At 52.5% G+C, this 24,423-nt stretch overlaps 1 protein-coding gene and 1 long non-coding RNA gene across 2 annotated transcripts; both read left to right on the top strand.

Moving 5' to 3' along the window:
* The first annotated feature begins 84 nt into the window (after nt 1–84).
* LOC104913936 lies at nt 85–8,652 on the top strand. Its single transcript, XR_795728.3, has 3 exons — nt 85–1,875; nt 2,039–2,170; nt 7,154–8,652. It is a non-coding gene; the product is annotated as an uncharacterized LOC104913936 (long non-coding RNA).
* Nucleotides 8,653–17,378: 8,726 nt separating this feature from the next.
* On the top strand, nt 17,379–24,406 carry LOC104913937 (double C2-like domain-containing protein beta). Its single transcript, XM_010722062.3, has 2 exons — nt 17,379–18,071; nt 23,929–24,406. Exons 1-2 carry the CDS (start codon nt 17,741–17,743, stop codon nt 24,027–24,029), a joined length of 432 nt encoding a protein of 143 aa, XP_010720364.1. The 5' UTR covers nt 17,379–17,740; the 3' UTR covers nt 24,030–24,406.
* The last annotated feature ends 17 nt before the right edge of the window (nt 24,407–24,423 follow it).

The following is a 24,423-nucleotide window of genomic DNA, read 5'->3' on the forward strand; positions in this document are numbered from 1 at the left end:
AAAAAAAAAAAAGAGGATTGGAGTCAAGATCTATCTGGATGCCTACCTGTGTGACTTACTGTAGGGAGCCTGCTTTAGCAGGGGGTTGGAGTGGGTGATCTCCAGAAGTCTCTTCCAACCCCTATAGTTCTGTGACTCTATGAGTGCCAAGAGAATTGTGCAGCAGGGCAATGGAATGGTTCTGGCAGCTGGGATTTGGGTTTTGTAGCAGCAAGATGGAAACACACTCATTGTTTGTGCCAGGGCTCTGCTAGTGCTGCTCTGGTGTGAAGTGTTTGGGGGCAGGAGGAGGCTGTGCTGTGGGGTTGGCAGTAGGGCACCAGCAGCCTGTCCCCAGCACACAGCAACCCCGTGCACAGGGAGCTGCACATCAGCACAACATCCATCACAGTTTGCAATAACGCTGGCAGCCTGCTTTAATATCCTCAGAGATGGTAACTCTGGAAAAGCTCTATTTTAAGTATTAATACACTTTTTTTTTTTTTTTTAAGTAAAATATTTTGTGTAGTACAGATTGCTGACTGCACGCAGGAGCGGAGGTGCTTGGCAGCAGTGTTGGACAGCTTGTGCAAGGGGAAGAATAGCAGCCCTCATGCCCTGGGCTGTGGTACAGGGTTTGCAGCTCAGCAGGTTGCATGCAGTGAGTTTAATGCTGATGGAGAGAGGTGAACTGATGCCTCTACCCTTGCACCCACGGCCCTGCAGCAGTGTGAATCCAGGCTGTACCAGTAACACAATGCAGGGGCAAAGTGAGTACCTCCATCCTTGGCCTCAGCACTTCTGTTCTAAGATCAGGCTGTTAGCAAAGCCCAGGAGCTGCTGGGAAACACCTTTCTCATTTTGCACTGAGCAGCTGGCAGCCCAGTTATCTGTAAGGAGGAGAGGTAAGGAGGAGAGGTGCTCACATAACAGCATGGAGAAGTGGAAGCAAGCTGCTGGTCTGGGGGTTGTGTCTGGTTAAATGAAGCTGTCAGCCTGTGTAGAAACTATGGAGGATGGGAAGCAGCGGGAATAGGGCTGGGATTCATGGAAACAGAGAGACTTGGAATAGGAGGAGAGTCTCCTTGAGGAAGAGGAGATGCCGTTGCCTGGGGGGGCCTATGAGTAATGTAGCTCTGGGCAGCGTGCAGAGAGGGATGGGCTGATAAGGTTGGGTTCTACGTGTCATCGCTGTGGGGTTTTCTTGTTTGATATGCTTTGTGTTTACCTGGGGCCTTCCTTATAGATCTTGGAGCCTCTGCAGTGGTTCTGCAGCTCGGAGGAGCCCAGGGCTGGATCTGCAGCCTGAATTACCAACTGTAAATCCTCTTGCTGTGGAGCCAGGACCCTCCCTTCTACCCAGCACAGCCTTTAGCATGCAATCATAGAGTTATTAAGGTTGGAACAGATCACTGAGATCAGACTGCAAACTGCAGCAGGAAGGGACTCTCTGGTGTCAGTGGGAGCAGTGTGTGTGCTGCCTGTGATCCTGGATGGGACCAGGAGGGAGCACTGGCAGTGTGAGCACCTGCTGCAGGTGCTGGCACTGCTAGGGTGTGTGCTGCTGAGCTGTAAATCATCTGGAAAAAGTGTGCCTGGTGTTTGAAAGGAAGCACAAACAGCTGTGGAAGAACTGCAGGTAGTGCTGCTTTTAGAGAGGGAGATGTGATCAGCGAGTCAGCGTTTGTTCGTGTTTTATTTGGATCCATCTGGCACCCTCTTGGTAAGTGTTATGAACATTGTGAATAACTGTCTCTCTCCTCTCCTCCCCCTTCATCTCTCTCACAGTGGTTTCTAGCGACAGCGACTCGGAGCTCAGCTCTTCCAGCCAGGAGGACAGGCCCTCATCTGCAGGGTCAAAAGGCTCTCCAGGAGGAAAGCAGCAAGCAGGACAGGGTGAGGAGCTAACATTCCATGTGGGTTTTGCTACTGGCTGCATGGGGCTGGCCCGTTATCACTCAGATAGCAGCAATGGGTTGGACTGCTGGTGGCTCCCTTAAGACCTGGCCCCATCTGCTTCTTTCCCTGCTAAACACCCTCTCTCCATTGTGTCCCACAGTGCTCTCCGGGGAGCCCGGCCGGCCCATGAGGGTGTCTGGGAGCCACAGCAGCGCAGGCAGCGGGCAGGGAGAGAGCTGCCATAGTGACCAGGCTGCAGATGGGCACGACAGCAGCGGCGGCAGAGGCCCAGGTAAGCAGAGCATCCCCCGTGGGGCTTGTCCCTGACTGGGGGCTGCCATCCCTCTAAGCTGAGCCCTCTGCAAGGTGCAGCTCTGTGGCCTGGCATCACCTCTCCCTGCTGTGCTGGTGGCAGGCGCTGTCACGGTGTTACAGCTCACTCCTTCCCTCCTCCTGTTGTGCAGAACCTATTCCACAACATGAGTAATGGCCCAGGGTTGGAGCTTCCTGCAGCCAGCCCAGGGAGCACCAGGAGCCTCGAGCAGTTCCCTGCAAGGAGCTCACATCTGCACAGAGCTGAGTGCTACTGGAGCAGAGCACAAATCCAGCAGCTTTATGAGACTGAAGGAAATTCTTCCTAATGTTACATAGCTCTTAAAGCTGAGCATGGCTACTTCCAGAGCTCTGCAGTGAAGGGGGGGGGAAAATAAGACACCTTTCCCCCTCGACAACCTTGGAACAATTAAGTGACTGCAAGAGCAGAGCTGCCATCACATTTGATCTGGAGCAGCTGAAAGAGATGCAAATGTGCTCTCTCTGCAGTTCCTGTTAATGTATTCCATAAACCCCTTAAGTTATCAGTTAGCACTGCTCCCTCCAGAGTGCTCCTGCACTCTGTGAGCTGCCACTGCTTTGTTCTCGAGCCCTTCTTGTGCTGCATGTGTTGGGGTGTAAATTGGATTAGAGAGTGCAGGTTTATCCTTCAGTGCAACATGGAGCTGTGGTTCCCCTCCCCACGCTGCCTGCTAGGAATAGCCTTCAACTGAAAGGCAAATTTCAGAGATTTGCAGTTCTCTTTAATTTTAGGGTTTTTTGTTGTTGTTTTTCTTGCAAAGCAATTCAGATGAGTGGTGCTTCTGCTCCATCCATCCTCTGGATTACAATGCTGCTCCAGACTGGTGGTTTATTTTTAAGCCCTTGCTGGCTTTAGGTTCCCATGGAGTGCTGATCTGTGGACTGTGCTGTGGAACAGAGGGCTCTGTATGGATGTACTGCTTCGTGGTGCTGTGTGGCTGTGCTGTGATGCAGGTGATGGCTGTTCTGGATGCTATCTGTACAAGGTTCAGCACTTTGGAGCTTTCCTGCTACTTGAGCTGGCTGCTGCCTGGCCATGACAGTGCAAACAGTGTCTCATAGGCACAAAATTACCTTTTTTTTTTTTTCTAGGAATAAAAGCCCTTTTATGCAAAGCTTGGCAGGAGGAATCAGTGCTTTTCAGTGGGATCTCTCGTTGCTGGCAGGAGGGAGCTAAAATGCCATGCAACATGCATGTACATTAAAAAACCTGAAAACTGTGATGATCACATGAGTCCAGTTAAAACAGTCCTTGAGATGCAGAGGGCATCCTGCTGAGGAGAAGGTTAAACCAACCAGAATATTGGTGGAGAGCTTCATTATGGCTGGGGCCGTTTATGTCCCAGCTGCTGTAAAGAGGCTGCTCAGCTCAGGGTCTGCAGGTGGAGGTGCATCACACCTTGTGCCATGTGGCACCACAAGGATGTTAAAGGCAGATCTTGCTGTTGCTTTTTGGCTCTGAAACTTTGTAGTGCTATCTGGGGAGCAGTTTTTGCTTTGTATTAGCACCTCAGGTGTTGCTCTGGCAGTGATTTTCTTCTTCCTTCTCATTCTCACCTCTGCTCTCATTCTGTTTTCAAGCACCGTGTGGCAGAACCAGTCAGCACCCTTAAACCCGAGGCTGTAGGGAGTGATGCTGCAAGCACAGTCCTGAGCTCTTCAGGCCCAAAGGCTGAGACAGCAGCGTGGTCACACAGCCAACACGGCCAAGGGAAGACAAGGAGCTGTTAGGAAGAGTTCTGCAGGTTTCCAGCATGGTGCTCCAGCTCCGGCTGGGGTTTGGTGAGGCAGATAATGAAGTCTGGGCTTTGTCATGGAGTGACTCATTGTCAGTGCTGCACTGGGATTTAGGCAACCTCAGCCCTTGAGCCAAACTTGGAGAAGAGAGCAGTGAGTTGAGGAGCTGCCAAAGGCTGGGTTTTTTTTACTGCTTGTTCTCAGAAGCATTGTTTTCTGGATCCTCTTGTCTCTTCTCATTGTGAAGGTCCAATTCCTGGAGGTGAAGACCTCCGGAGGTGCCCTCCAACCTTAAGCACTGTGCCTGCTCTGAGGCTGTTCTTCTTCTTTCTGTGGCTCCTGTCTTCCTTTCCATTGAGCACCACGGGTGGATGGATGTAGGGGAGGTCGTGCACTGGTTTTGCAGCAGACTGCTAACATGAAGAGAAGGAAAATTGCAGATAAGAAATGCTTGTTCTCCCTTTTCCCCTTCCTTGCTCCTGCCTGGCTGGGGAGAGACTCCTTTTTCTTCAGCTGCGCAGTTGATGTGTTGTTCCCTTAGTGGGAGAAGAGCAAAAGCCTCCCTGTTCTTAATTACGACATTTTTATTAACGAAAGGGAAAATTAAACAGCATTAAACAAAGAAACCAGCCATATATTTTGATGGATTTCATTAGCCCACGGAGAGCTTTTAATGGAGATTACAGCTTTGGGTTGGGGCTTGGCTGCTGCAGGGAGCTGATTAAGAGCACAGGGGATTGGCTGCAGTTCTTCTTTGGTGGGTCCCAGTGCAGGGCACTTTCAGAGGAGTGGGTGAATCCCACTGGTGGTCACTGTGGCACTGAGATGGTCTGTGGACAGGGTAAGATGAGGGAGTTTGGGCGGCGGGGCTGGAAAAGGTGTTATTTGTACTTCCCCTCAATGTGGCAAAGCAGCCACAAGACGAGCTAATTAGTAGCACGCATCTGAGTGCAAATCACATTCTCTCCATTTCTGCTCCCGTGCCAATATGTTGTCTAAATCATTAATACTTAAAGAGAGGTGCAGCAGCTGGCGGTTCAACAGAGCCAAGTTAAGCAGCAGCGTATGGGAGCTGAGCAAAAATGGCAGAGCCAGGTGGGCTCAGAGAAACGAGGCAGCCAGGGGCTCTGAGCAGAGCCCTTCTCTCCATGCACCAAAGCTGCAGCTCGGGGTGCCATCCCTCTGCGTGGAGCTGGGAGCACAGCCCAGAACTTCCAGCACTTATCCAGTGGGGGAGATCTATGCTCCATCTTTCAGGAACTGATTTGGTTTAGGAAGGAGGTGGTGTCATTTACTCCCTCTGCGTCTCAGTGCCTCCTTGGTTGGGGTTGGCTTCGAGTCTGGCTCATAAATATGCAAGCTGCTAAGGCAGGAGATGGGCAGAGCTGCTCTGTTATTGTGACAGGGAATTCTCAGGCCATGTTTGAAGTTTAAAGCATTACCATCTTCTTTGCCTTCTCTTCTGTCTCTCGGATGTCTGGTTTGCTCCCTCAGGGATGACGAGGAGGTAACATTTCACTTTGTTGGGTCTACTTCATTCCATGCAGGGGAAAAAAAAACAACAACAAAACCCACAAAATTGTCCTCACATTAATTAGGCTCCGAATGAGAGAGTAATTTCTGTAATGACTTTCTTGGTGGCAGTCTTTGGGGAGGTGACTTTTGTTTTCCTGTGCTTGGCAAGAAAGTTGCTTCTTTTTTCCCTTTAATTGCCCTCCCACCCCACTCGTGCCCCTTTGTTGTGGGCTTGAGCCTTCCTGCTGCTGAGGATGAGCTGTCCCTCTTCCACAAGTGGAAAAAACTGAATTGTGCCTTCATGCCTGAGAAGCTTTGAGCTGTCTCTGCCTTCCCCTATCGATGCTGCAGAGCACCAAACGATCCCGCTGTATTTATAAATAAAACATGTCTTCCAGGAGTGACAGAGCTGGGAAGTGATTCAGGGTTTCTGCTTTAGGTACAATGCACTGCTAAATAGGAACCTCAGAAGAAGCCAGTGCCCCCTCCCACGTTTTAAGGAATTAAAATGTTTTCATTTTCCAGTGATAGAACCAAAACATTTCCATTGCTTTGAGCCTCGCCTTGAAGTCGGGTTCTCAAGCCTTTCTTCGCTTAAAAAAAATAAATTACTTTCACCATTTCTGTAATTCTTCACGGAGTTTTAAATGAAGGCTCTTTCCTTGAAAATAGAGGAATGACAAAGACTCATTCTCTTGTCTCTTTCACTCAATATATCTGGAAAGAAGTCTGCAGCTGGAGATGAAGCTCCTGTTTTTGTGCCTCTTGCAGGCAGTCCTGGTTGTCTCTCCTGGAACGAGCATAATTTGTGTCCTGTTCGACCCAGAAAAGGGTCCTTTGGGCCGCATATAGAAAAGGGAATGGCCTCAAGCTGTGCCATGGGAGGCTCAGATTGAATGTTAGCAGAAACGTCTCCAAAGAGGAGTGGTGTGTTGGCACAGCTGGCCTGGGAGGTGGTGACGTCCCCATCCCTGGAGGTGTTAAGAACACGGGGCTGTGACACTGAGAGCTGTGGTCAGGGGGCAAGGTGGGGTGAGGTTGGACTTGGGGATCCGAGAGGTCTTTCCCAACCTGGATGATCCTGTTATGCATGAGCCCTGCTGTCCTGTGCCCACCACCCCCCTCACATCCTGGCCCAGCTGGGGCAAGGCTGGCTCAGTGGGGGCTGTTTGGAAACCTCTAGGGCTGACCTTTGAATTTCTGTCTGCTCTGAGTGATGTACCAGAACACCAGCCCCATCAGCACTGCTTTTTCTTTCTCCTCCTTTCCCAATTTGCCTGTCTTTTCTTTCTTTAATAAAGTTTAATGGGCTCTGACTGCTGACAGCGTGCGGAGTAATGATGCACAGACGTTCTCTTCATTATTATTATTTTTAGGAAGCTCTTAAAATGGCACCAAGGAACTAAAAGCAATCTCAGATAACTTTTATCAAGTCCTTCCACTCCTTTTCACACAAAGAAGGGCAACAAAGCGGGTGAAGGGGCTGGAACATAAGCGTGGGTGAGCTGTGATGCAGTGGCACAGCTGCCCAGGGAGGTGGGGTTGCCCCCATCCTGGAGAACCATGGGGATGTGGCACTGAGGACTGCGGTCATTGTGCATGGTGGGGTGGGCCATGGGAAGCCCAGAGGTCTCTTCCAATCTGAATGAGTCTTGTCTTTATTTTGAAGGCAAACGGTGCACCCACAGCAGAACCCGCTGTTGACAGAGGTGAAGATGGAGCTGAGCTGCCTGAACCCAACTCTTGCCCTTTCCTGTAGGCCTCACTACGGACGTTGCCTGGCACCAATGGGGACTTCCACGAGGCCAGCCCTGCTTCTGGTTTGGCATGGTGAAGTTTGCAGTGAGCCCACTGGTCATCATGCCCTGCACTGCGGGCAATGCAGCTCTGGGTGGGAGAACAGCACCCCACACACCCCCAGCTGGCTGCCCAAATCAGCTAAAAGCTTTCCAATTACTTTATCTCATTAAGCTCTGCAGATTCTCCTCCCACGTGCACACCTTGTGATCTCCTGCACAAATAGGGGCCTGCTTTGTGCCTTTTTCCTGGCAGTCTCGAGCACCTGGCTGTAGTGATGGTGTCACAGTGAGTCAGGCTGAGAGCTCTGCCCCAGTCCTGCTACTTCCCTGGGATGGACAATTTCCCTCCGAGGCCTGGCTGATGAGAAAAATCAAATTACCTGACATTTCTAGAGCAATTAGATCTTTAAAGGCTTGAACAAAAGCTCACTCTAGGCAAGTAGGAGTCTGTGCATTGTTATGAAATGCTTTGAATCTGACCTGTGTTTTGCTGAAGAAACGAAAGATTCCAAAAAGTTCCCTCTTCAGTCATGGATTTAAAAGCAATTCATGCCTGTTAATGTCAACCTGTTCCCTTGGTTATTACTCTTTTGTTCAGTGCTCCTTTGCTGCTGGGCTCTTCGTGTGCATGTAGTGTATGCTCTTACAAATGGCTGCAGTATGAAGATAAATGAGATCGAGTGCTGGAATACTATAACAGGAGATTGGAAATCAATCCTTGACTTTCTTTCTAAATGAATATGGTCCAGCAGAGCACTGTTCCCCTACTGCTTTTCCAGCTAACACTCTATGGTATGTTACTGGGGAAGTCCTTCCAACTGTTCCTCCGTTATGCTTCTGCTCTTTGGTAAATGAAGGCAAAGCCTTCGGGTGACACAGGTTGCAGGAAGAGAAATGCCTGGACATGAGTTTCAACACATGGTGCTGAAGAGAGCAAGGGATGAGCTTGTTGTCCTGAGGGATGCTCCAAGTGGAGTGGTTGCTAACCCTGGTCACCAAGCCCATTCTGCCATCCATAGGAAGACTGCGTGTGAGTTAAGGGAAGGATCCAGCCCAGGAGAACATGACCTGGCCCCATCCCACTGTGACTGAACACACTCACCACTGTGTCATTTCTATTTTCAAGTTCTCCTTTCCCTTTGTTGCGACTCTCTTGGTTGTATTCTGTAGCTCTGGTTGGAATATTATCCCAAAGCTGCACCAGTTGATGTCTTTTTACTTGGCTCAAAGAGGGCAAGAAGGGCTCAGTGCATGGTGCTCAGTCTACTCCGTTTGCGTTGCATTTATTGTTTTGTTGTTCTCATCTCCCTCCCTTACAACTTTTATGTAGTGTTTTACTACTGGAAACAATAAAGCTTTGGCTCTGGAACAACTGTTTACCATTCTTGAGACAGGAAAGCACTTTTCCCATTCCCAGGTTGCAGATGCTCTCCAAATCCTTCGGCTGGCTCCAGCAGGGAAAGAGAACAGCCCAGCCATGGAACAGTGGTTCACACAGCAGGAGTGTAATTGAATTCTGCATTGAAAGTTGTCCTTTGTCGTATTGCCCCTCTTTGGTGCTTTGGCACAGGTCTGCTCCTCAGCCCCTCTGAGAGAAAGGTTTGCCATGTCATCACTGAGCATAAGCCAGCACTGGATGTCATCCTGTCAAGTGCCGTCCCTCAGCCTCCCAAAGCTTGTCACTTGCTCTGGTTTGACAGTCAGCTCATGGTAGTGTTCTCTGCATTGCTCACTGAGCGTACACAGCCCTGGCTGCTCCGTCTTCCCTTCTACCCTGCGTTCAGCTTCAAGGTTTCACAGAGCTTTTCCATCTGTTTGGCTTTTCCTGTTCTAAAAGCACCTTGATGGTTACTGTTGGGATTGTTCTGCTGGGGAGCTGCCGTTAGTCCAAGGATGAAGAACTCCCAGAACCCACCATCTCTTGTGCCATCCTGCCTGGTCAATGCTCTGCTTACCATGAAAACAACCAGCATGTGAGAAAGTCAGCTGTGGGATCTCAGAGCCGAAAGCACTGGGTGTAAGCTGCCAAGTTTGGGTTTGCTTTGCAACTACAGACTGAAGGGAAAGGGAATTCTTCCTACATCGGAGCTGCGTGCCATGGTTCAGCACACCAGGGCACATAAATCCCACTGATATTCAGATGGTATTTTTCATGAGTGCTATGGAAGAAGAGGTTTGGAAGCTGTCTGGAAGGGCTGATGCTGCAGTCAGATAACAAGCCTTTCAGCAGGTGCAAGATGCCAGGCAATGGGTAAGTATCTTGCAGGAGGCTCCTCTCTAGAGCTGTTGATTCGCATTCGTCCCTGACCACGGGCTGATTAGCAGTATGTTCAGGTAGCACCGAGATGCCTGCGATGCTTGAGAGGCAGAAGATGATGATATTGCAGTGTACACCCACAGCAGCCCGGAGGTGGGAGCATGACGTGTGCTGCCTGCCAGCACCCAGGCAGCCCCACACCCAAACCCTTGCTCTGCACTTTCACACTGCAGAAGAAATTCCTCTTACTGCCTTCATAGCAGAGAACCAACAGAACCAGCGCAGCTGTGTGACACCAAGGCTCTGTGCTTTTGTTTGAAGGCACCCACACTGCATTTCTTTTCCTTCTCCCAATCCCTGCCTGGCACTGAGAACTGTCCGTAAAACCTTGGCATGCAGCAGATAGGCAGCATCTCTGCCCCTTCCCACTCTTGTCCCTGGACTGGAGCTTTCCTGCTGCTCAGAGCCACCTGGGTGCTGCCACAGGGCCTTCCCATCAGGGCAGGCTGCAGCTCTGGGCAATTCTCACTTCTCCTTGCACACAGTGACAGACCTCTGCCCCATCCTGCTGGAGAAACCTGTTCAACAGGAGCTTCTGCTGCCTCTGGGCTGGGTTTGCACCCATGGCCATTCTCGTGCTGCCTCAAAGGATGGAAAAATAAACCAAGAAACACAAACAAGGACTGTAAATCTTTCTGGCTGCATCTGGGTGATATCTGTTTAATTAGCATCACCAAGCCACCTTGATGTAGTAAGTGCTAAGTAGGAAACTCACTCATTTTCCTGTTTTGATAGCAGGTGACTCGCGAGCTGTTCAGATTCCCACCTTGCGCCTGTTTTTTCTGCACTCCCCATAATTGCTGCTTGCTATGTAAAGAATGAGCTGCTGGGCTCATCAAATGCCTCTGCACCAGGAGGAGCTGCCCCAGCCCTCTGCACACCTGGGTGTGCAGGACATGGGGGGCTGCAAAGCTCTTTTAATATACCCAAGACCACGCTGTAGTCAATGTGGTGCTCTCAGGGCTGGTGCTGAGCACAAGCTGCTTTCTATTCCCTCTTACCACTGTGCTGTGGCTTTGGGTTGTTACCCATGGGACAAATAAAAACACCTTTGAGAGGATTTGTGTTCTTATCTCACCCCCACATATTGCGGAACAGGGATCTTTTTAGCACTGATGGTGCCTTGAGTTATGGGATGCTTGGCCTCGACCTGCCAGGGCTCCCAGCACTACTTCCCACTGCTCCACGCTGACCTATCACTGCAGGAGGCAGTGGGATTAGGATGATGGAGTGCTCTGAGAGGATAAACAATAATGATGCTACATCGGCGCCGCCCAAACAATGCCTCTCTCTTTCATGTTTTCTTTTTCTGCTCGTTTGCTATTCAAGTGTAATAAGATCAGCACGGATAATTTGTGTATTCATACAGAGCATCATTTTCCCTCCTGTGCCTCACCAGCTGCACTGCAGTCAGAAAAGCAAATGCGCACTTGCTTTTGCATGGTTATGAATGGGTGCATCTGTTTCTCAAAGGCAGGGAGGGGAGAGTGAGAGGGCTGAAAAGGGAAAGCAGAAGTCAGATGTTGCCCATCTCAGTGCCTCTGCGAAGTGGAAAACATATGGGACTCTGATTTTTTCAGCACGCTCCATACCCCATATTGGTGTATTTGATGCCAGTTCTGCTCTCACCGTGCTGCCTTGCATCCTCTCCATGCACAGCTTTGGGAAGAGCTAGGCTCTGACCTCTTCAAGTACCAGCAGCTGTGTTCCCAAGCCCGTGTTCCCCAGGCTCTGCCTCAGGGTCCTTGCAGCATCCCCAGCACTGCAGGAAGAGAAGCAGGTTGTGAAGCAGCAGGCCTGGTTTACTGGGCTTGCCTCCCTTCCCTGCTTTTTCTTTTCTGAAATGTCCACCGCAAAAGACAGGGAGGGGAATGGGGTTAATTTGCTGCTGTTATCTGGTGCCTCCAGCTGGGAGCCACACTGACAGCCCCAGGCTGATCAAACACTCCGACAGTCAGCGTTCAGCATCCCATCTTCACAGCCATAAATCACATAGGTGCTATGCCCCACGTCCCAGCAGTGATGCATATGTGCACCCCCTCCTCCTGGTGCCGTGTTCCCACCTTCACTGCCTGGAGCCCTTGGCATCAGCACCTGGTGGCAGCCATGCAAACAGTGCTCTTCCTTTGAGCCAGAAACTATGGTTTTCTTCCTCTCTCCCACTAAGATCAGGTCCATCTGACCTCTCAGACAGGTTTTGTCTCCACTTCTCATACACAAGTCCAGAAGTTTCCAGGTACTGAGATTGCTTTGAGGTGAAGTACCATACGTGCCAGCAAAAGCGTGGGCTGCAAGTTCACTAAAGCCACATGGAGCTCCCAGCTGCCCTCCAGCCAGCGTTCTTGACATGTTTGTTTAAAGTCTCGAAACATCCCCCACTTTAATAGCTTGGGCCATTAAAGCAGAGGGATGCTAACTAACAGGCTTTGAAGGTTCGGAGGATGCTCAGAGCAGGTGGGTGGGAAACGCTGTGGCTGAGGCCAAATGCCTCTGCTCTGTGCTGCAGCACCAGGGCTGTGCTTCCTTGCTGCTGGGATGTTCTGCAGCCCAACACGTTGGGGAGAGGGGTTCTGAGATGCTCAGAGCACAGCACTGCTTTCACCTACAGGAATAGTGTTTTCCTGCCTTTTCTTTGCTTTTCAACTTCTTCTAATCAAGAAGAAAAGAGAAGCCAAGCAGATGCATTTGGTTTGGGTGAAGAGAGCCCAGGGACGTCAGGCAGTAGGACTGGAGAAGCACTCCTGCCTACACAGCAGCATTGCTCCCTGCAGCAGCCGAGCACTTCAGGCTGTGCTGGGCTCACACATTTAATCCCAATAGCCTTCACCTTCCATGTGAAGCTGCGTCATCTCAGAGGCTTGCAGATAAGTCCCTGTTATTTGTAAAGTGTGCAGTGGTGTCCAGGCTGCAAGCTGCATCTGGAAATGGCCCAACTTGCTGCATCCAAGCTTTTTGCCCAGTTTTATCAGTGTTTGGAAGAACCCAAGAGAAATATAATGGGAGCTTTGGGGCTGGGGCTCTAAGATGCGATGGAAATTACAGCAATACCAGCAGGGTGGCACAATCCTAAACTACAGCAAACGAGAACAAGCAAAAACAGTGCACCCATAGACATACAAACAAAAGAAGAAAATCCACTTACCTTTGGAAGGTCTCTGGTAGACAGGGATCTCCAGCAAGATGCCCTCATCTCCACTGCCAGCCCTTAAATGAGATCTGGGAAGGGGTGGATCCTGGCTTTACCCCTTCTGAATTGCAAACACCTGAGTTCCCCTAGGTTGGCCCTGCCTTCTCACCAGGTGCTCGATTACTTCTTCCAGCCATGACTTAGCATTTCCGCTACAAGTGCATTAGAAAGCACTCAGGGATGCTCTGGAAATTAGGAATCAGGAATCAAGTAATCGAATCTCACTCCTCCCTTCCTATAAAAACAAATCATTGAATCAAAGGACACAGGGTAAGATCTCAGGAAGAACTACCCACGCATACGGGGCTTTGCTGGTTCTGTCCACAGCTGGGTTTCCCACGATGTGATCAGAAGAGCTTCATTGGGATGCAAATGGATGTAAATTCATGTCAACATATGTCCCGGCGCAGGTAGCGACTTGTACCCAAATTATGCAAATGTTCTAATCCAATAATGCTAATGTCATGATTAGCCAGCAACACGATGTTCACTGTATGGTTCCCTGGCTCTTACACCCGTCACTGTCAGTGTGATTACCCCGAGCAGAGACCCGTGATGTCTGACGAGAGCAGTGATGTCCTGGGGATGCTGGGAAGGAAATGGTCCCTGGGAATGTGGTCTCAGAGAGCCTCTTCCATCTCCAGGGAGGCTGGGAGCAGGGAGCAGGCTCGGGAGAAGCCCTCAGAGCATCAGCAAGAGCATTTCAAAACATCCATGCTGTGATCGGATGAGCAGGACTAGCAGGGCCATCTAGTGACTCCTCTGTCTGCTTAATGACCTGGGAGGTGCCTCCCAGATGGCTTCGTTAGAAGAAATGGTTGAAACCTGCCCGCTTCTCCCTCCATATCCCACCCACGGGACCCTGCAGGTATGGGGCTGAGCCAGGAGGGAGCCCTGCAGAATGCAGCACAACTCAGCGCAGAGCTCTGGGTCTGTGACGGGCACCTTCAGCACTAACCAGGGGCTCAGGTTGGATCGCTTCTGGCAGGATATCAGCCTGATGTGTAGGTGGGAGAGGAGCTGCTATAATGCTCCGTAATGCAGCCCAATTGCTCTTTAATTCTGCCAAACTGAGATGTTGTCTCACAAATCCCCGGAGCTCAGGACGCTGCTGGTGATGGGTGGTCTTTCCCTCTGCTGGCATCCAGCTCCCTGCCCAAAATGCACGACGCCCGAAATGCCTCCTCCCACCGAAATGCCAGCAGAAAGTCTATCAATTTCCATGGTAACAGGGCCAGGCCCTAAATGCTGATGTTAACTCTGCTCCTGGACATGAACTGAGCCCGAATCACAGCCCCTGCTGAGGCCCCGCTGCAGGATGGATGGTGGCTCTGCTCCCCATCACCTGGTCCTGCTGGGAGAGGCAAACAAACCAGCACAGAGGCGAGCCAGCTGGGAAACCTCAGAGGATGCTGGCTCCAGCTCAGAAAGGCACCGGGAGCAGATAACATTAGCCTAATAGGAGTTGATGCAGCACAGAGCTCTCCCTTCCCTTGGCAGCGAGGGATCGGCGGTGCAGCAGGTGGTGGCTGTGCCTCCAGGTAGCAAAGTGCTGGCCCAGCTCTGTGCCCGACCCCAAACCCCGGTGTGCCTCTGCGTCCCGAACCCATGGAGTGAACCAGGCACTACTGCCCTGCATCCCCACAACCCGGTGCTTTGAAAATCACAAAACGAAACGCCGACTATTTTGGGATTCGCATGGAAATGGCAACATATGGTGTGCGTTCAGCATCACGCCCTGCCCAAAGTCGGGCTGTTTTGGGCCCATCCCAAATAGCTCTGGATACAGCCAGGTAGCAGCCATCCCTGCTCGTCCAGAAACTGTGACACCAACCAGGATGGAGCCTCTCAGCACAATTCAGCCCCATTTCCCAGTTGTCATTACTGTTGTCGCTTTGTTTAGCACGCACAGGGGGTGTTGGAGCAGTTTGGATGTGACGCACACTTCCCTGGAGCCGAGGGCAGGACCTCTCACTGCTGCTGCTGCGTTGCATGCATTGCCAATCAATTAAGCCCCTTCTGCAATCACTTGAAGAAAGCCAAACACGTTTTCTGTCTATTAGCAGGGCAGGCTGAGGACAAGGCAAGTCCTGAACACCTAAATGTCACGCAGGGACTGGAGTCCTGGTGTCCTCTGCTCCTCCCATCTCAAGCAGGCAGCCTTAATGCCTGCTGTGCCTTCAGTCAGGCCTGAAACCGGTGGGGCAAGAGCAGAAGGGATGCCTGAGCTGTGCAGGATGTGGCTGCCCTGTGTCACGGCTCTGCGTTCCAGCAGAGGTTTGGTTTTGAGCTGACAGAGTATGAAATAACCACGGGGTCGGTTGTTGAGTCTCTGATAAGCGATGGAGATGTGCTGTCGCGTCGCCGCACTTTCCATTTGGAAAGGAATGGATTAAGAAGGAATCAGCTCTCAATTTTGTCGACTTAAACCTGGAGTTTGACAGCAGAATTGGATGCTTAGTGATTGCTACAGCTTTGGCTGAAGTGTGTGCTGAGGGCAGGCTGGATTTTTGGGTGCGTGCTTCATTTACATGCTGCCTCATCCCGTTTGTGCAGCACTGCAGAGCTGTGTGGTGCAGAGAGAGGCTGGGATGTGTGTATGCAATGCTTCTGCCCCTTGCTCAAAACACTGAAATCAAGCTGAAGCCATCCCAGGGCAGGATCCATCCCTATGCCAGCACTGGAGCTGGAGCAGCTCCTGCTTTTGCCCTTCTCAGGGAGGGGTGAGGGATCACAGCAAGTCACATTCCAGAGCATTAGACAGACGGTGGGAATTAAAGGCTTTACCTGGCAGCCGGCTTTGTATCCCCGAGCCCTGCACTTGTCTCCCAGCCTGGTGCTATTTCTGTCCCATTACCTGCTGGCCATCACATGAGCCCACATGTGAGAGCCTGCAGGGCGAGCAGGTGGGAAGGGGCGGCTTAGCAAAGACAATCTGCTTTGGTTTGTGAGGTGGGGACTCACCAAAAGATGAGGAAAATCTCCAGCTGCTTTCGGGAGGCTCGGGACCTGATGGAAACTGGAAATTCCCACCTGGGCTATTAGCCTTGTTTTTGTTTCTTTCCATCTCTGTGTCTGGGGACGGGGCTGCCCATGGGGCCAATCCTGTCCTGACAGCAGGGAGCTCTGCCAGCCCCGAGTTCTGCCTTTGCTTTTCCCTCACTGATTCCCACATGCACCCTGCCTGTATGGCTGCACCCTGAGGGGCTGAGCATCACCCATCTGTGCTGCCGGGGCTGCAGAGCTCAGGGCCTCATCCCAACCCTACAGCCTCTATTTCCTGACTCGGCAAAGCAATCCTTCCCTGTTTGAGTCGCAAGCTATTGAAGAAAACATTTGAAATAATGATGCTCGTGTAATGGCAATAACGACATTAGGCGCTCGGACGTAACTCGATTTTATTTATTTATTTACATGCCCTTTATTTAAGAGGGAATTTGCTGCTATTTTCTGGGCTTCGGGCCCAATTTTTGCTTCTTGCTGCCTGCACCGCATCCTGGAGCCTGCGCTCAAAGATGGAGACTGAGTGTGGGAGCACCTCCAGGCCGGGCAGCACGGAGCCTCCACCCCTCACCCTCACCACTACCTGGCTGCACTGTGTCCAGGTGCAGGGCAATGACAGATTTGGATGCTTCTGGAGAAACGTTTTGCTTCCAGGCAAGGAACGAATGGGGGGAGTTTGCCGAGTGTCAGAGCGTTATGAGTCAGGGAAGTCCATTAACATTTACCAAAACCTGAATGAGAAATGGAATTTTTCATTAGACAAAGAGGTGGTGCGTCACTTTGCTGGGTTTGGGGGGAAGATCTCCAAAGAACGAAGCTTTATTTTTAGGAGACATCTGCATGCCAGGCTGCAGGAGGCTGCAGTTCCGTGCACATTGCCATGGGCTCTGCATGCTGTTGGGTCACCTGGTGGTGCTGCCCATGGTTAGCATGACACGGCCGTGACACCTGGCGTGTCCCCACGTCACATCAGAGCCAGCACTGAGCTGCAGCGCTGGAGCTGCCCTCTCACTCACTTTTTGCACCACGCTCTCATAGCTGTTCTCTTCCAACACTCCTTGCTCAAAAATCCACTCCTGGCGTCACGTGGAAGCGCAGATGCATCGATGGAGCACAGGAGCTCAGGTGGAAGCACCAGTTGGAGGCAGCTCTGCCAGCATGCTGCAGCGTTCTCTTGCTGCTACCTCACTGGGCAGCCTGCCCATGTCCCTGTCCCTATCCCTGCCCATGTCCATGTCCCTGTTCCTACCCAGGGAGCATGGGGACGTCACACCACGATGCTTTTCCCTCTACCTCGCTCTGTGCCACAAGCATCCAAGCACCACGTGTTGCTCCATCCTCTGGTGCAGGCGTTTCTGCAGGGGGCACAGAGAGGGCTGAGCGCTCAGCACGTGGCACGGCACCTCCTGGGCACAGCCGTGGGGCACGGGGACAACGCGGTCCCCTGAAGCCAGGTCAGCTCCATCCCAACCCACGACTGTGGGGATGCAGCACAGCGGAACGGGGCTCCTTGTGATGCGCTGTGACCTTCCTTCCTTTGAGGGGCTCGGGAAACAGTGTGCTGCAATCGGGAGCCAAGAGAATCGGTGAGGGCTCTCAGCCCCCCGTGGCCGTGCTGGGGAAGGGGCAGTGAGCAGATGCCCATCCCAGAGCCCGGGTCCGGCCACAGCCCTCATTCCTCCGCTGCCGGTGCCGCTTTGTTGCTAGCTGGTGACATCACCCAGAGCCCACCCCCTGCCTCCCAGCCGTCGCTCCGTCTCGCTCACTCCTTCGCAGGCAGAGCTGGCAGGATCGGGGCTGTGCGAGCGCCGGGGCGAGCGGCAGCAGCATGCGTGCGGCGGCCGAGGCTGAGGGCACGAGAACCACGTAGGAGCCCGGCGGAGCCCGTGCCCACCGCCACCACCGTCGTGGCCTCCTCGCTTCTCCGGGGACGCCGGGACAGCCGCATGCATGACACTCCGAAAAGGAGAGAAAACGACCATAAGTATCCAGGAGCACATGGCTATCGACGTCTGCCCCGGCCCCATCAAACCCATCAAGCAGATTTCCGATTACTTTCCCCGCTTCCCCCGCGGGCTCCCCGCTGCCGTCGGCCGCAGCGGTACGTTGCGTCCTGCGGTCAGTCAGCCCTCGGTCGGCCCCACCGAGACGCCCCGCGAGGATGACGAGGATGTGGACCAGCTCTTTGGGGCGTATGGCACTACGCCCGCCCCGCCGCCAGCCAAGTGCCCTCCAGCCGAGGAGGCGGTGGACCCGGAGGGCTACGAGTCCGACGACTGCAGTGAGTCGCCAAGTTGGCGCGGGGAGTTTGCGGGGTGCGGGTCTGCGGGTCGGTCCCCATCTCGCTGACCTTCCTGGTGCCGACTGCCTGTCATGGCATTGCACTGCAGTGGTGACAAACCCTGTGCTGTCACCGTAGTGCTGCCCCTTGGGGGGAGGAGTGGGGGGGGGTTGTAGCTAAGAGCATCCCTGCCGCAGCCAGGCTGGGCGCTGGACCCAAACTGGGGAAGTCTCCCGAGAGCCACCAGTTGCTGCGTTTGCCGTTGCGGCCGCTTCCCTGCCTCGGCCCCGCTCCTTGCCCTCTCCGGTGGCTGCTGGCTGGGCTTGGACTCTTTGCTTCATCCCTGAGGGGTGCTCAGCCAGTGATGGGCATTGCCCGGCTTGGAATGGCACCCACCGGGAATCGCTGCCTTCAGCCTCTGCAAACTCTTCTCACCATTCCTCACCCACTGACACAGATCTGCATCACAGGGGCTGGGGGCATCCGAGCCCAGCTCCAGCAGATGCAGGTGTTTGCAGCTCGGTTTAACCCCTCCCCATCCAAAACGTCCTTCCCACCCGGCTCGGTGCAGCTTGCAGGGCTGCAGAGCAGCTGCTGTCTGGCTCTGCCAGCAGTGGCGGTTGGGGTAGCATCACTGCCCTCCAGCTCAGATACAAACCAAGGTCTCCGCTCAGCCCAACCCTTAGGAGCCAGATTCTGCCCGGGGCTGAGCACAAAGTTTGAAGCCCGGAGGTGATGGGGGAAGCAGGCAGTGCTGCTGAGCGGCGCAGCATGCGCATCTACAGGGAAGGGGCAGGCTGAGCTCCCACCGAGCAGAGCTGTTTACGGCCCCGTGCCAGGCAGGCGCTGGCTTTTCCTGTGCCAAACGTTCCAGCCCCACCTGGGCATCTCTCCCGGCGCTGGATGGCTGCCAGTTGGGTCCTGAGCACTGTCCCAGGCAGTGAGCTGCTGTGCCCTGTGCTGCCTGCGGCCAGGGGATGCTGGGCTATGGGTGTGAGCCCCACGGAGGCACTGCCTCCTTCCCAGCCCAGAGTAGGGGTCGTGTCAGCCTATGAGGAGGAGGAGAGCAGCTTTGTGCCCAGGGAGCTATTCCCTACTAAGCCATGTTTGTCCCAGCCAGGCAGTTAGCAGCGACTTTAACCGGATTTGGGTTATTTGCTGCTCTAATTATCAGATTGCCTTGGCTCGTGCTGGCAATAGGAATGGGGGCAGTCGGGCTGTAGGGCAGAGGTGTGCATGGGATCTGATGTGCTCAGGGCCACGTCGCTTCCACCAACACCCATGGGTGCTGCCATCCATGCACTGGTGATGCTGGAAGCCGTGGGCTGTGTGCTGGGTGCCAGCACTGGGAGCAGCATTCCCTGCAGTGTAACAGGTGTCAGCAGCACTGCTGGGCTCCTTAGTCGGATGTGCTGGGTCCTCCCCTGGCATGGCAGGCTCTCAGCCAGGGGACAGAGCAGAATGACCCTGGCTGCTATTAGGACACAAATGCATGGGGTGAGCCTATTCCTCCTCTGCGGTCAGCAGCCATCCATAAAAGCCAGCCGACGGCTTTCTGGCCCCGTTTCACCACCAGGGAGCTGGGTGGGGATTTGTGCTGATCTGAGGCTCAGCTGGGCTGGGGAGTGTCTTGCAGTCCCCCACATCCTCAGTGGGTGATTCAGGGCTGCATTAGTCACCTGCACTGCGCATTCCCTGGGACCCATCCCAGTGTGGATGGCAGGCTGGTGGTGGTGGTATAGCCAGCATCCCTGGTGGGGGTGTGGGGACGGCAGTGCTGGGGCTGGGACAGCACCCACGGGCCACCCACTGCAGTGCCCAGGTGACACCTCTATGGGTGTCTTGAGTATCTCCACCTTGGCCTCTGCTTTGGTGCAGCTAGGCTGGGATGTGCCAAGTATCATTCTTTAGGGATGCTCCAGACATCAGCCCAAGGGATGCTCCATGCATCACTCCATAGAGATGCTCCCTCCCAGTGCAGCCCCAAAGAGGTGTGGGGTTTGTCCCATCTCCTGTGGGTGTCACAGTGCTGGGAGGATTTGAGCTGCCTCTGGCTGGGGAGATGCAGCATTTATCCAGGTTTCCCTACACATATTCCTGCCTGGTGTTACTCCACAGCTCCAAGCCACAGCTGCTGTCCCTCCCCATCCCTTTGCCCATCCACCAGCTGCCAGCCATGGCTCCCACCCCATGGAAGAGAGGGGGCTCAGTCTGCAGCTCATGGCTGGGATCAGGGCACTGGGGTTATTTAGGAAGGCTCTACTTTATCACAAAGTTATAATTAGGGAGGCAAAGTGATAACGTGGGTATTAATTACTGGCTGCTTAAGGACAGACAGGATAATGATGGTGTTGTGGGGTACCCAGCAGACGGGGAAAGAGGGGGATGCGTGGAAGGGAGACACACATTGTGGGGATGGGGATATTTACATCTGATCACAACTCCTTCACACATTTATAACCTTTCAATCATCTTTTCAATCTGGAGAAGGGCAAAAGAAGTACGGGGTTTTAGTCAGCAAACTGAACCAACCCCCACCCAGATCGGCCCAAATCGCACCGTGGTTCTGCTGGTGCTGACTGCACATGCGTGGTGTTGGTGTCATCCCCAGCATGGGGACAAAAGGGGCTCTGGTCAGCATCCATCCTCCAGGGGAGGGCCAGTGCCAGCACCAGGGGCCTCCCGCATCTTTCATCTCTGTATTTAAGGCTGAGAGCAGTTTATTTTTTTTTTGGGGTGGAGGGAGGTGTTATTAATTGCAATACTGTATTTCATTAAAGGGAGAGAGAGGGAGAGATTTGAAGGCCATCTCCAAATTGAAATTGCTGAAAGTCTAATTGCTGCTGACATCAGGGACCATTTAGTGCTGTAAAACATAATTGCATCTCTGAACTGTTCCTAGCAGATAAGTGTTCCTCTGAACACTCCTCCTGGAGAAGACAGAGGAGCTGATGAGCATCCATCAAACAGCTCCAGGAAGGAGCAGCTCCCTGTGCCGGAGCGTGTCAGGGATGAAGAAATATCGATTGCTGTCAATTTGGGGGAAAAAACCCACCCCATCAAGTGGGCTGTTGGCCAGGGGTGAACCCAGGGGCTCTCAGAACCCACCGGCCATGGTGATCCATGGCTGCCCGGCTTGGAAATGGCACAGATCCTTTCTGTTCTTCCTGCGGAGTCATTTGCTGACATTTTGCATGGGGCTGTAAGCGCACAGAATCACTCGCTGCCTTTCAGGACCTTTAAAGCGATCTCTGTCACAGAAGGAAATGAAAGCAATGGGAGAATGGGGACCAATCTTTTATAGCACATTAAAAAATACCCAGTTTGAAGGTTACTGAACCTGTGCCTTCTGTAAGGGAGCCCTAATCCAGACAATCCCCTGCCGTCTCTTTACCGCTCCGCTCTGATCTCCCTGGCACAAAATCCATGAGCAGATTATCTTGGGAGCACCAGTGCTGATAAGCAGAGGGACTTAAGGCCTTTGGGCTTCTTTTTAATTAGTCCTGTAGTGAGTTTTTGCACTTTTTCGCAGAGCGCCGCTTTGCTGGGCTTTCTAATGGCAGCGACGACGCAGAAGGTTCCTCAGTTTTGGAAGGGAAAATGCCATCGCTGCCTTCCTCTGTGAGCTGTGCCCAAGTTTCTGTGCTGCTCTGGGGCCACTCGTGCCCAAAGGTCCATGGTGGAAGATGCCACGTTCCGTGCAAGTCAGATTTGGTTCTCTTCCTAGCACCGTTGGTGGCACCTTCCCATCCATCTCTCCCACTTCGTGGCTGGGAAGGAGGGTCAGAACCTGCTAATGAGTTCACAGCTCCTAATGGTTGTTTTATCACTGGAGCAGAATAATCATAATAATAATGATACCTCCTGCCTGCTGTTTGGTGAGCGCTAAGCTGCCTTTGTGATGCCTGACAAAGGCATTTATTTACATTATTTTTTATTTGCAGTCTGTGTGATTAGAGGGCAGCATTCAGAATAGTCCAGCAGAGTTAAATATGTCTGGTAACAGTGCTTCTTGCCTAATTGCTGCCCTTTTCTTTTTTAGGCACTTGCTCCCCTAATTAAAAGCACAATCCACTTCCATCTCAGCTGCGAGGATGGCTGGGAGGGGGAAAGCAATAACCACAATAACAGCAATGAAAGCAATAAAAGCGGACAGCTTGGTTTCTTGGGAATCAAAACTCACTTGCTCCTGCACTACCAATGCCCATCCTGCGGTGTGAAGCCACAGGCGTGCATCTGCTGCAGCACTGCATGGCTGGACATGGAGCTCTATTAGGATTTCCTGACCAAATCCAGTTTCCACACCAAGCCTTTACTTTGTTTTATCAGTTACCAAATCCAGCCATCCATGCCTCTTTCTATAATCAATACCAGAGTATGCTGGGGCTGGCTGAAGGGCTGGTGGGGACGGAGAGGCTGTGATTGTGGAGGGTTCATCTTCCATAAGCAAAGGGCTGGGTTTGTAAAGTTTGAATTTGGCATAAGCCCGTGATTTCCGTGGTGATATTTTGGGTGGTTTGGATAGATTGGGTGGTTGGGATGGTGATGGTTTGAGCGGTTTGGGTGATTTGTTGGTCTGGGTAGCAATGGTGTGGATGCATTGGGTTGTTTGATGGAGTGGGTGGTGATGGTTTGATGGTTTGGGTGGTTTGTTGGTTTGGATGGTGATGGTTTGGGTGGATTGGACGGTTTGCGTGGTGATGGTTTAGGTGGCAACGTTTTGGATGGCAATAATTTGGATGTTTTGGATGATTCAGGTGGTGATCATTTGATGGTTTGGGTGGAAGCATCTCTTGGACTGAACCCATGGGGAACTCAGGAGTTGTCGCGTGTTCAGCCTCAACCTGCATCCCTGCCACCTTCCTGAGCCCTGCGGGTGAACTCATGATTTATGACTTACCCGAACTGGCAGCTAACGTGCCATGAAATTACTCCAGAGCAAAGGAGGTGCATTACTCTGGCAGAAACCCCTCTGAATATTTGCTTTCCTTTGAAGGAAAAATATTTGCTCAGGAGCAGTGATTTCAGTTTGCTAGCAAGCAAACCTGTGGCTCGCGCGCGGCTGGGCTGGAAGATGGCTGTGAAATTACAGCACAGAGCTTTCAGTCCCCTGCACGGCCACCACCCCCGCAGAGCTGCTCTGCAGAGGCTTTGCAATGGGAAGAAAACCCCCAATTTCCTGCCACACGCTTTGTGCAATTTACCTCCTGGGCAGCGAGCCCTGCCTTGGTGTTAAGCAAAATTGCTCTGTTTTTTTGGTGGTTGTTTGTTTGTTTTTGGGGGGATGCAGGGAGGTAGGTTGCTCCGGCTTTTTCATTTCTTCTGTTGGTGTGACTTGCTCAGTATAAAGGGAAAGAATTTCTCAAACCCATTTAACTCCTGCTGCCGAGGTCCATGCATTGCCCTCCTGGCCTTTCCCCTTGCACCCATGCACCGCTGCAGCCAGATTGCCAACGCTGTAAGGGAGCACTGCTCTGTTTGAAAGCAGTTTTTTCATCTCAATCACAAAAGTATTTCCATTCTCACTGGGCTTAATGTACAGCTTGGAACTGGGAGAAGATCCCATTGGCAGATCATTTATTTGAAGGTGTCAGCGTGAAAATACGCATGAGGGGCATGGCAGCAGTGCTGCGGGATGTGCTGAGCGTGTGTCCCCATGGTGACTTGGCCACACTGCCCAAATATTCCCAGGAATGGGGAACAGCCCCCCAAGAGACCCTCTGCTTTGTCCCAGAGCTCGCTGGATGATGCTCTGCGTTCCTCCAACACTTTCATCCACTCCTTTTGCACTTGTTAGGCGAGAAGCCAGGTCGTACTGGATGTCTCTGATGAATAATGCCCCATGTCTCTCTCACAGCTGCTCTGGGAACACTGGATTTCAGCTTGCTCTATGACCAAGAGAACAACGCCCTGCACTGCACCATCAACAAGGCCAAGGTACGTATCGGCACCGGGTGAGTGAGGAGCAGAGCAGCAGTGGGCATTATGGGGCCATCAAAGCCCTGCTGAAAGCATGTGGCCCTTTCCTATACCCACATCCCCTCCAGCCCCAACTCCATCCCATGCCCACATCCCCTCTAGCCCCAACTCCATCCCACGCCCACATTTCCTCCAGTTCCATCCCACGCTTGCATCCCCTCCATCCCAGCCCCATCCCAATGCCTCGCTGGCTGCAGCTATTTATGTTTTTTTTTAGCAAAGCTCCCAACCCGATGTTGTTATTGACTTAACGCTGTGACCGGCTGTCAGTTTATAAATGGCTCTTTTAAATGCTGCTAATCACTGCCACAAAGTGCTCTGCCTCAGCTCCTTTGCCGTCTGCATGATTGAAGCAATTAGGGTGGTTTTTTTT

This window comes from Meleagris gallopavo, chromosome 21 (assembly GCF_000146605.3).
Source record: "Meleagris gallopavo isolate NT-WF06-2002-E0010 breed Aviagen turkey brand Nicholas breeding stock chromosome 21, Turkey_5.1, whole genome shotgun sequence".
NCBI classification, from domain to species: domain Eukaryota; kingdom Metazoa; phylum Chordata; class Aves; order Galliformes; family Phasianidae; genus Meleagris; species Meleagris gallopavo.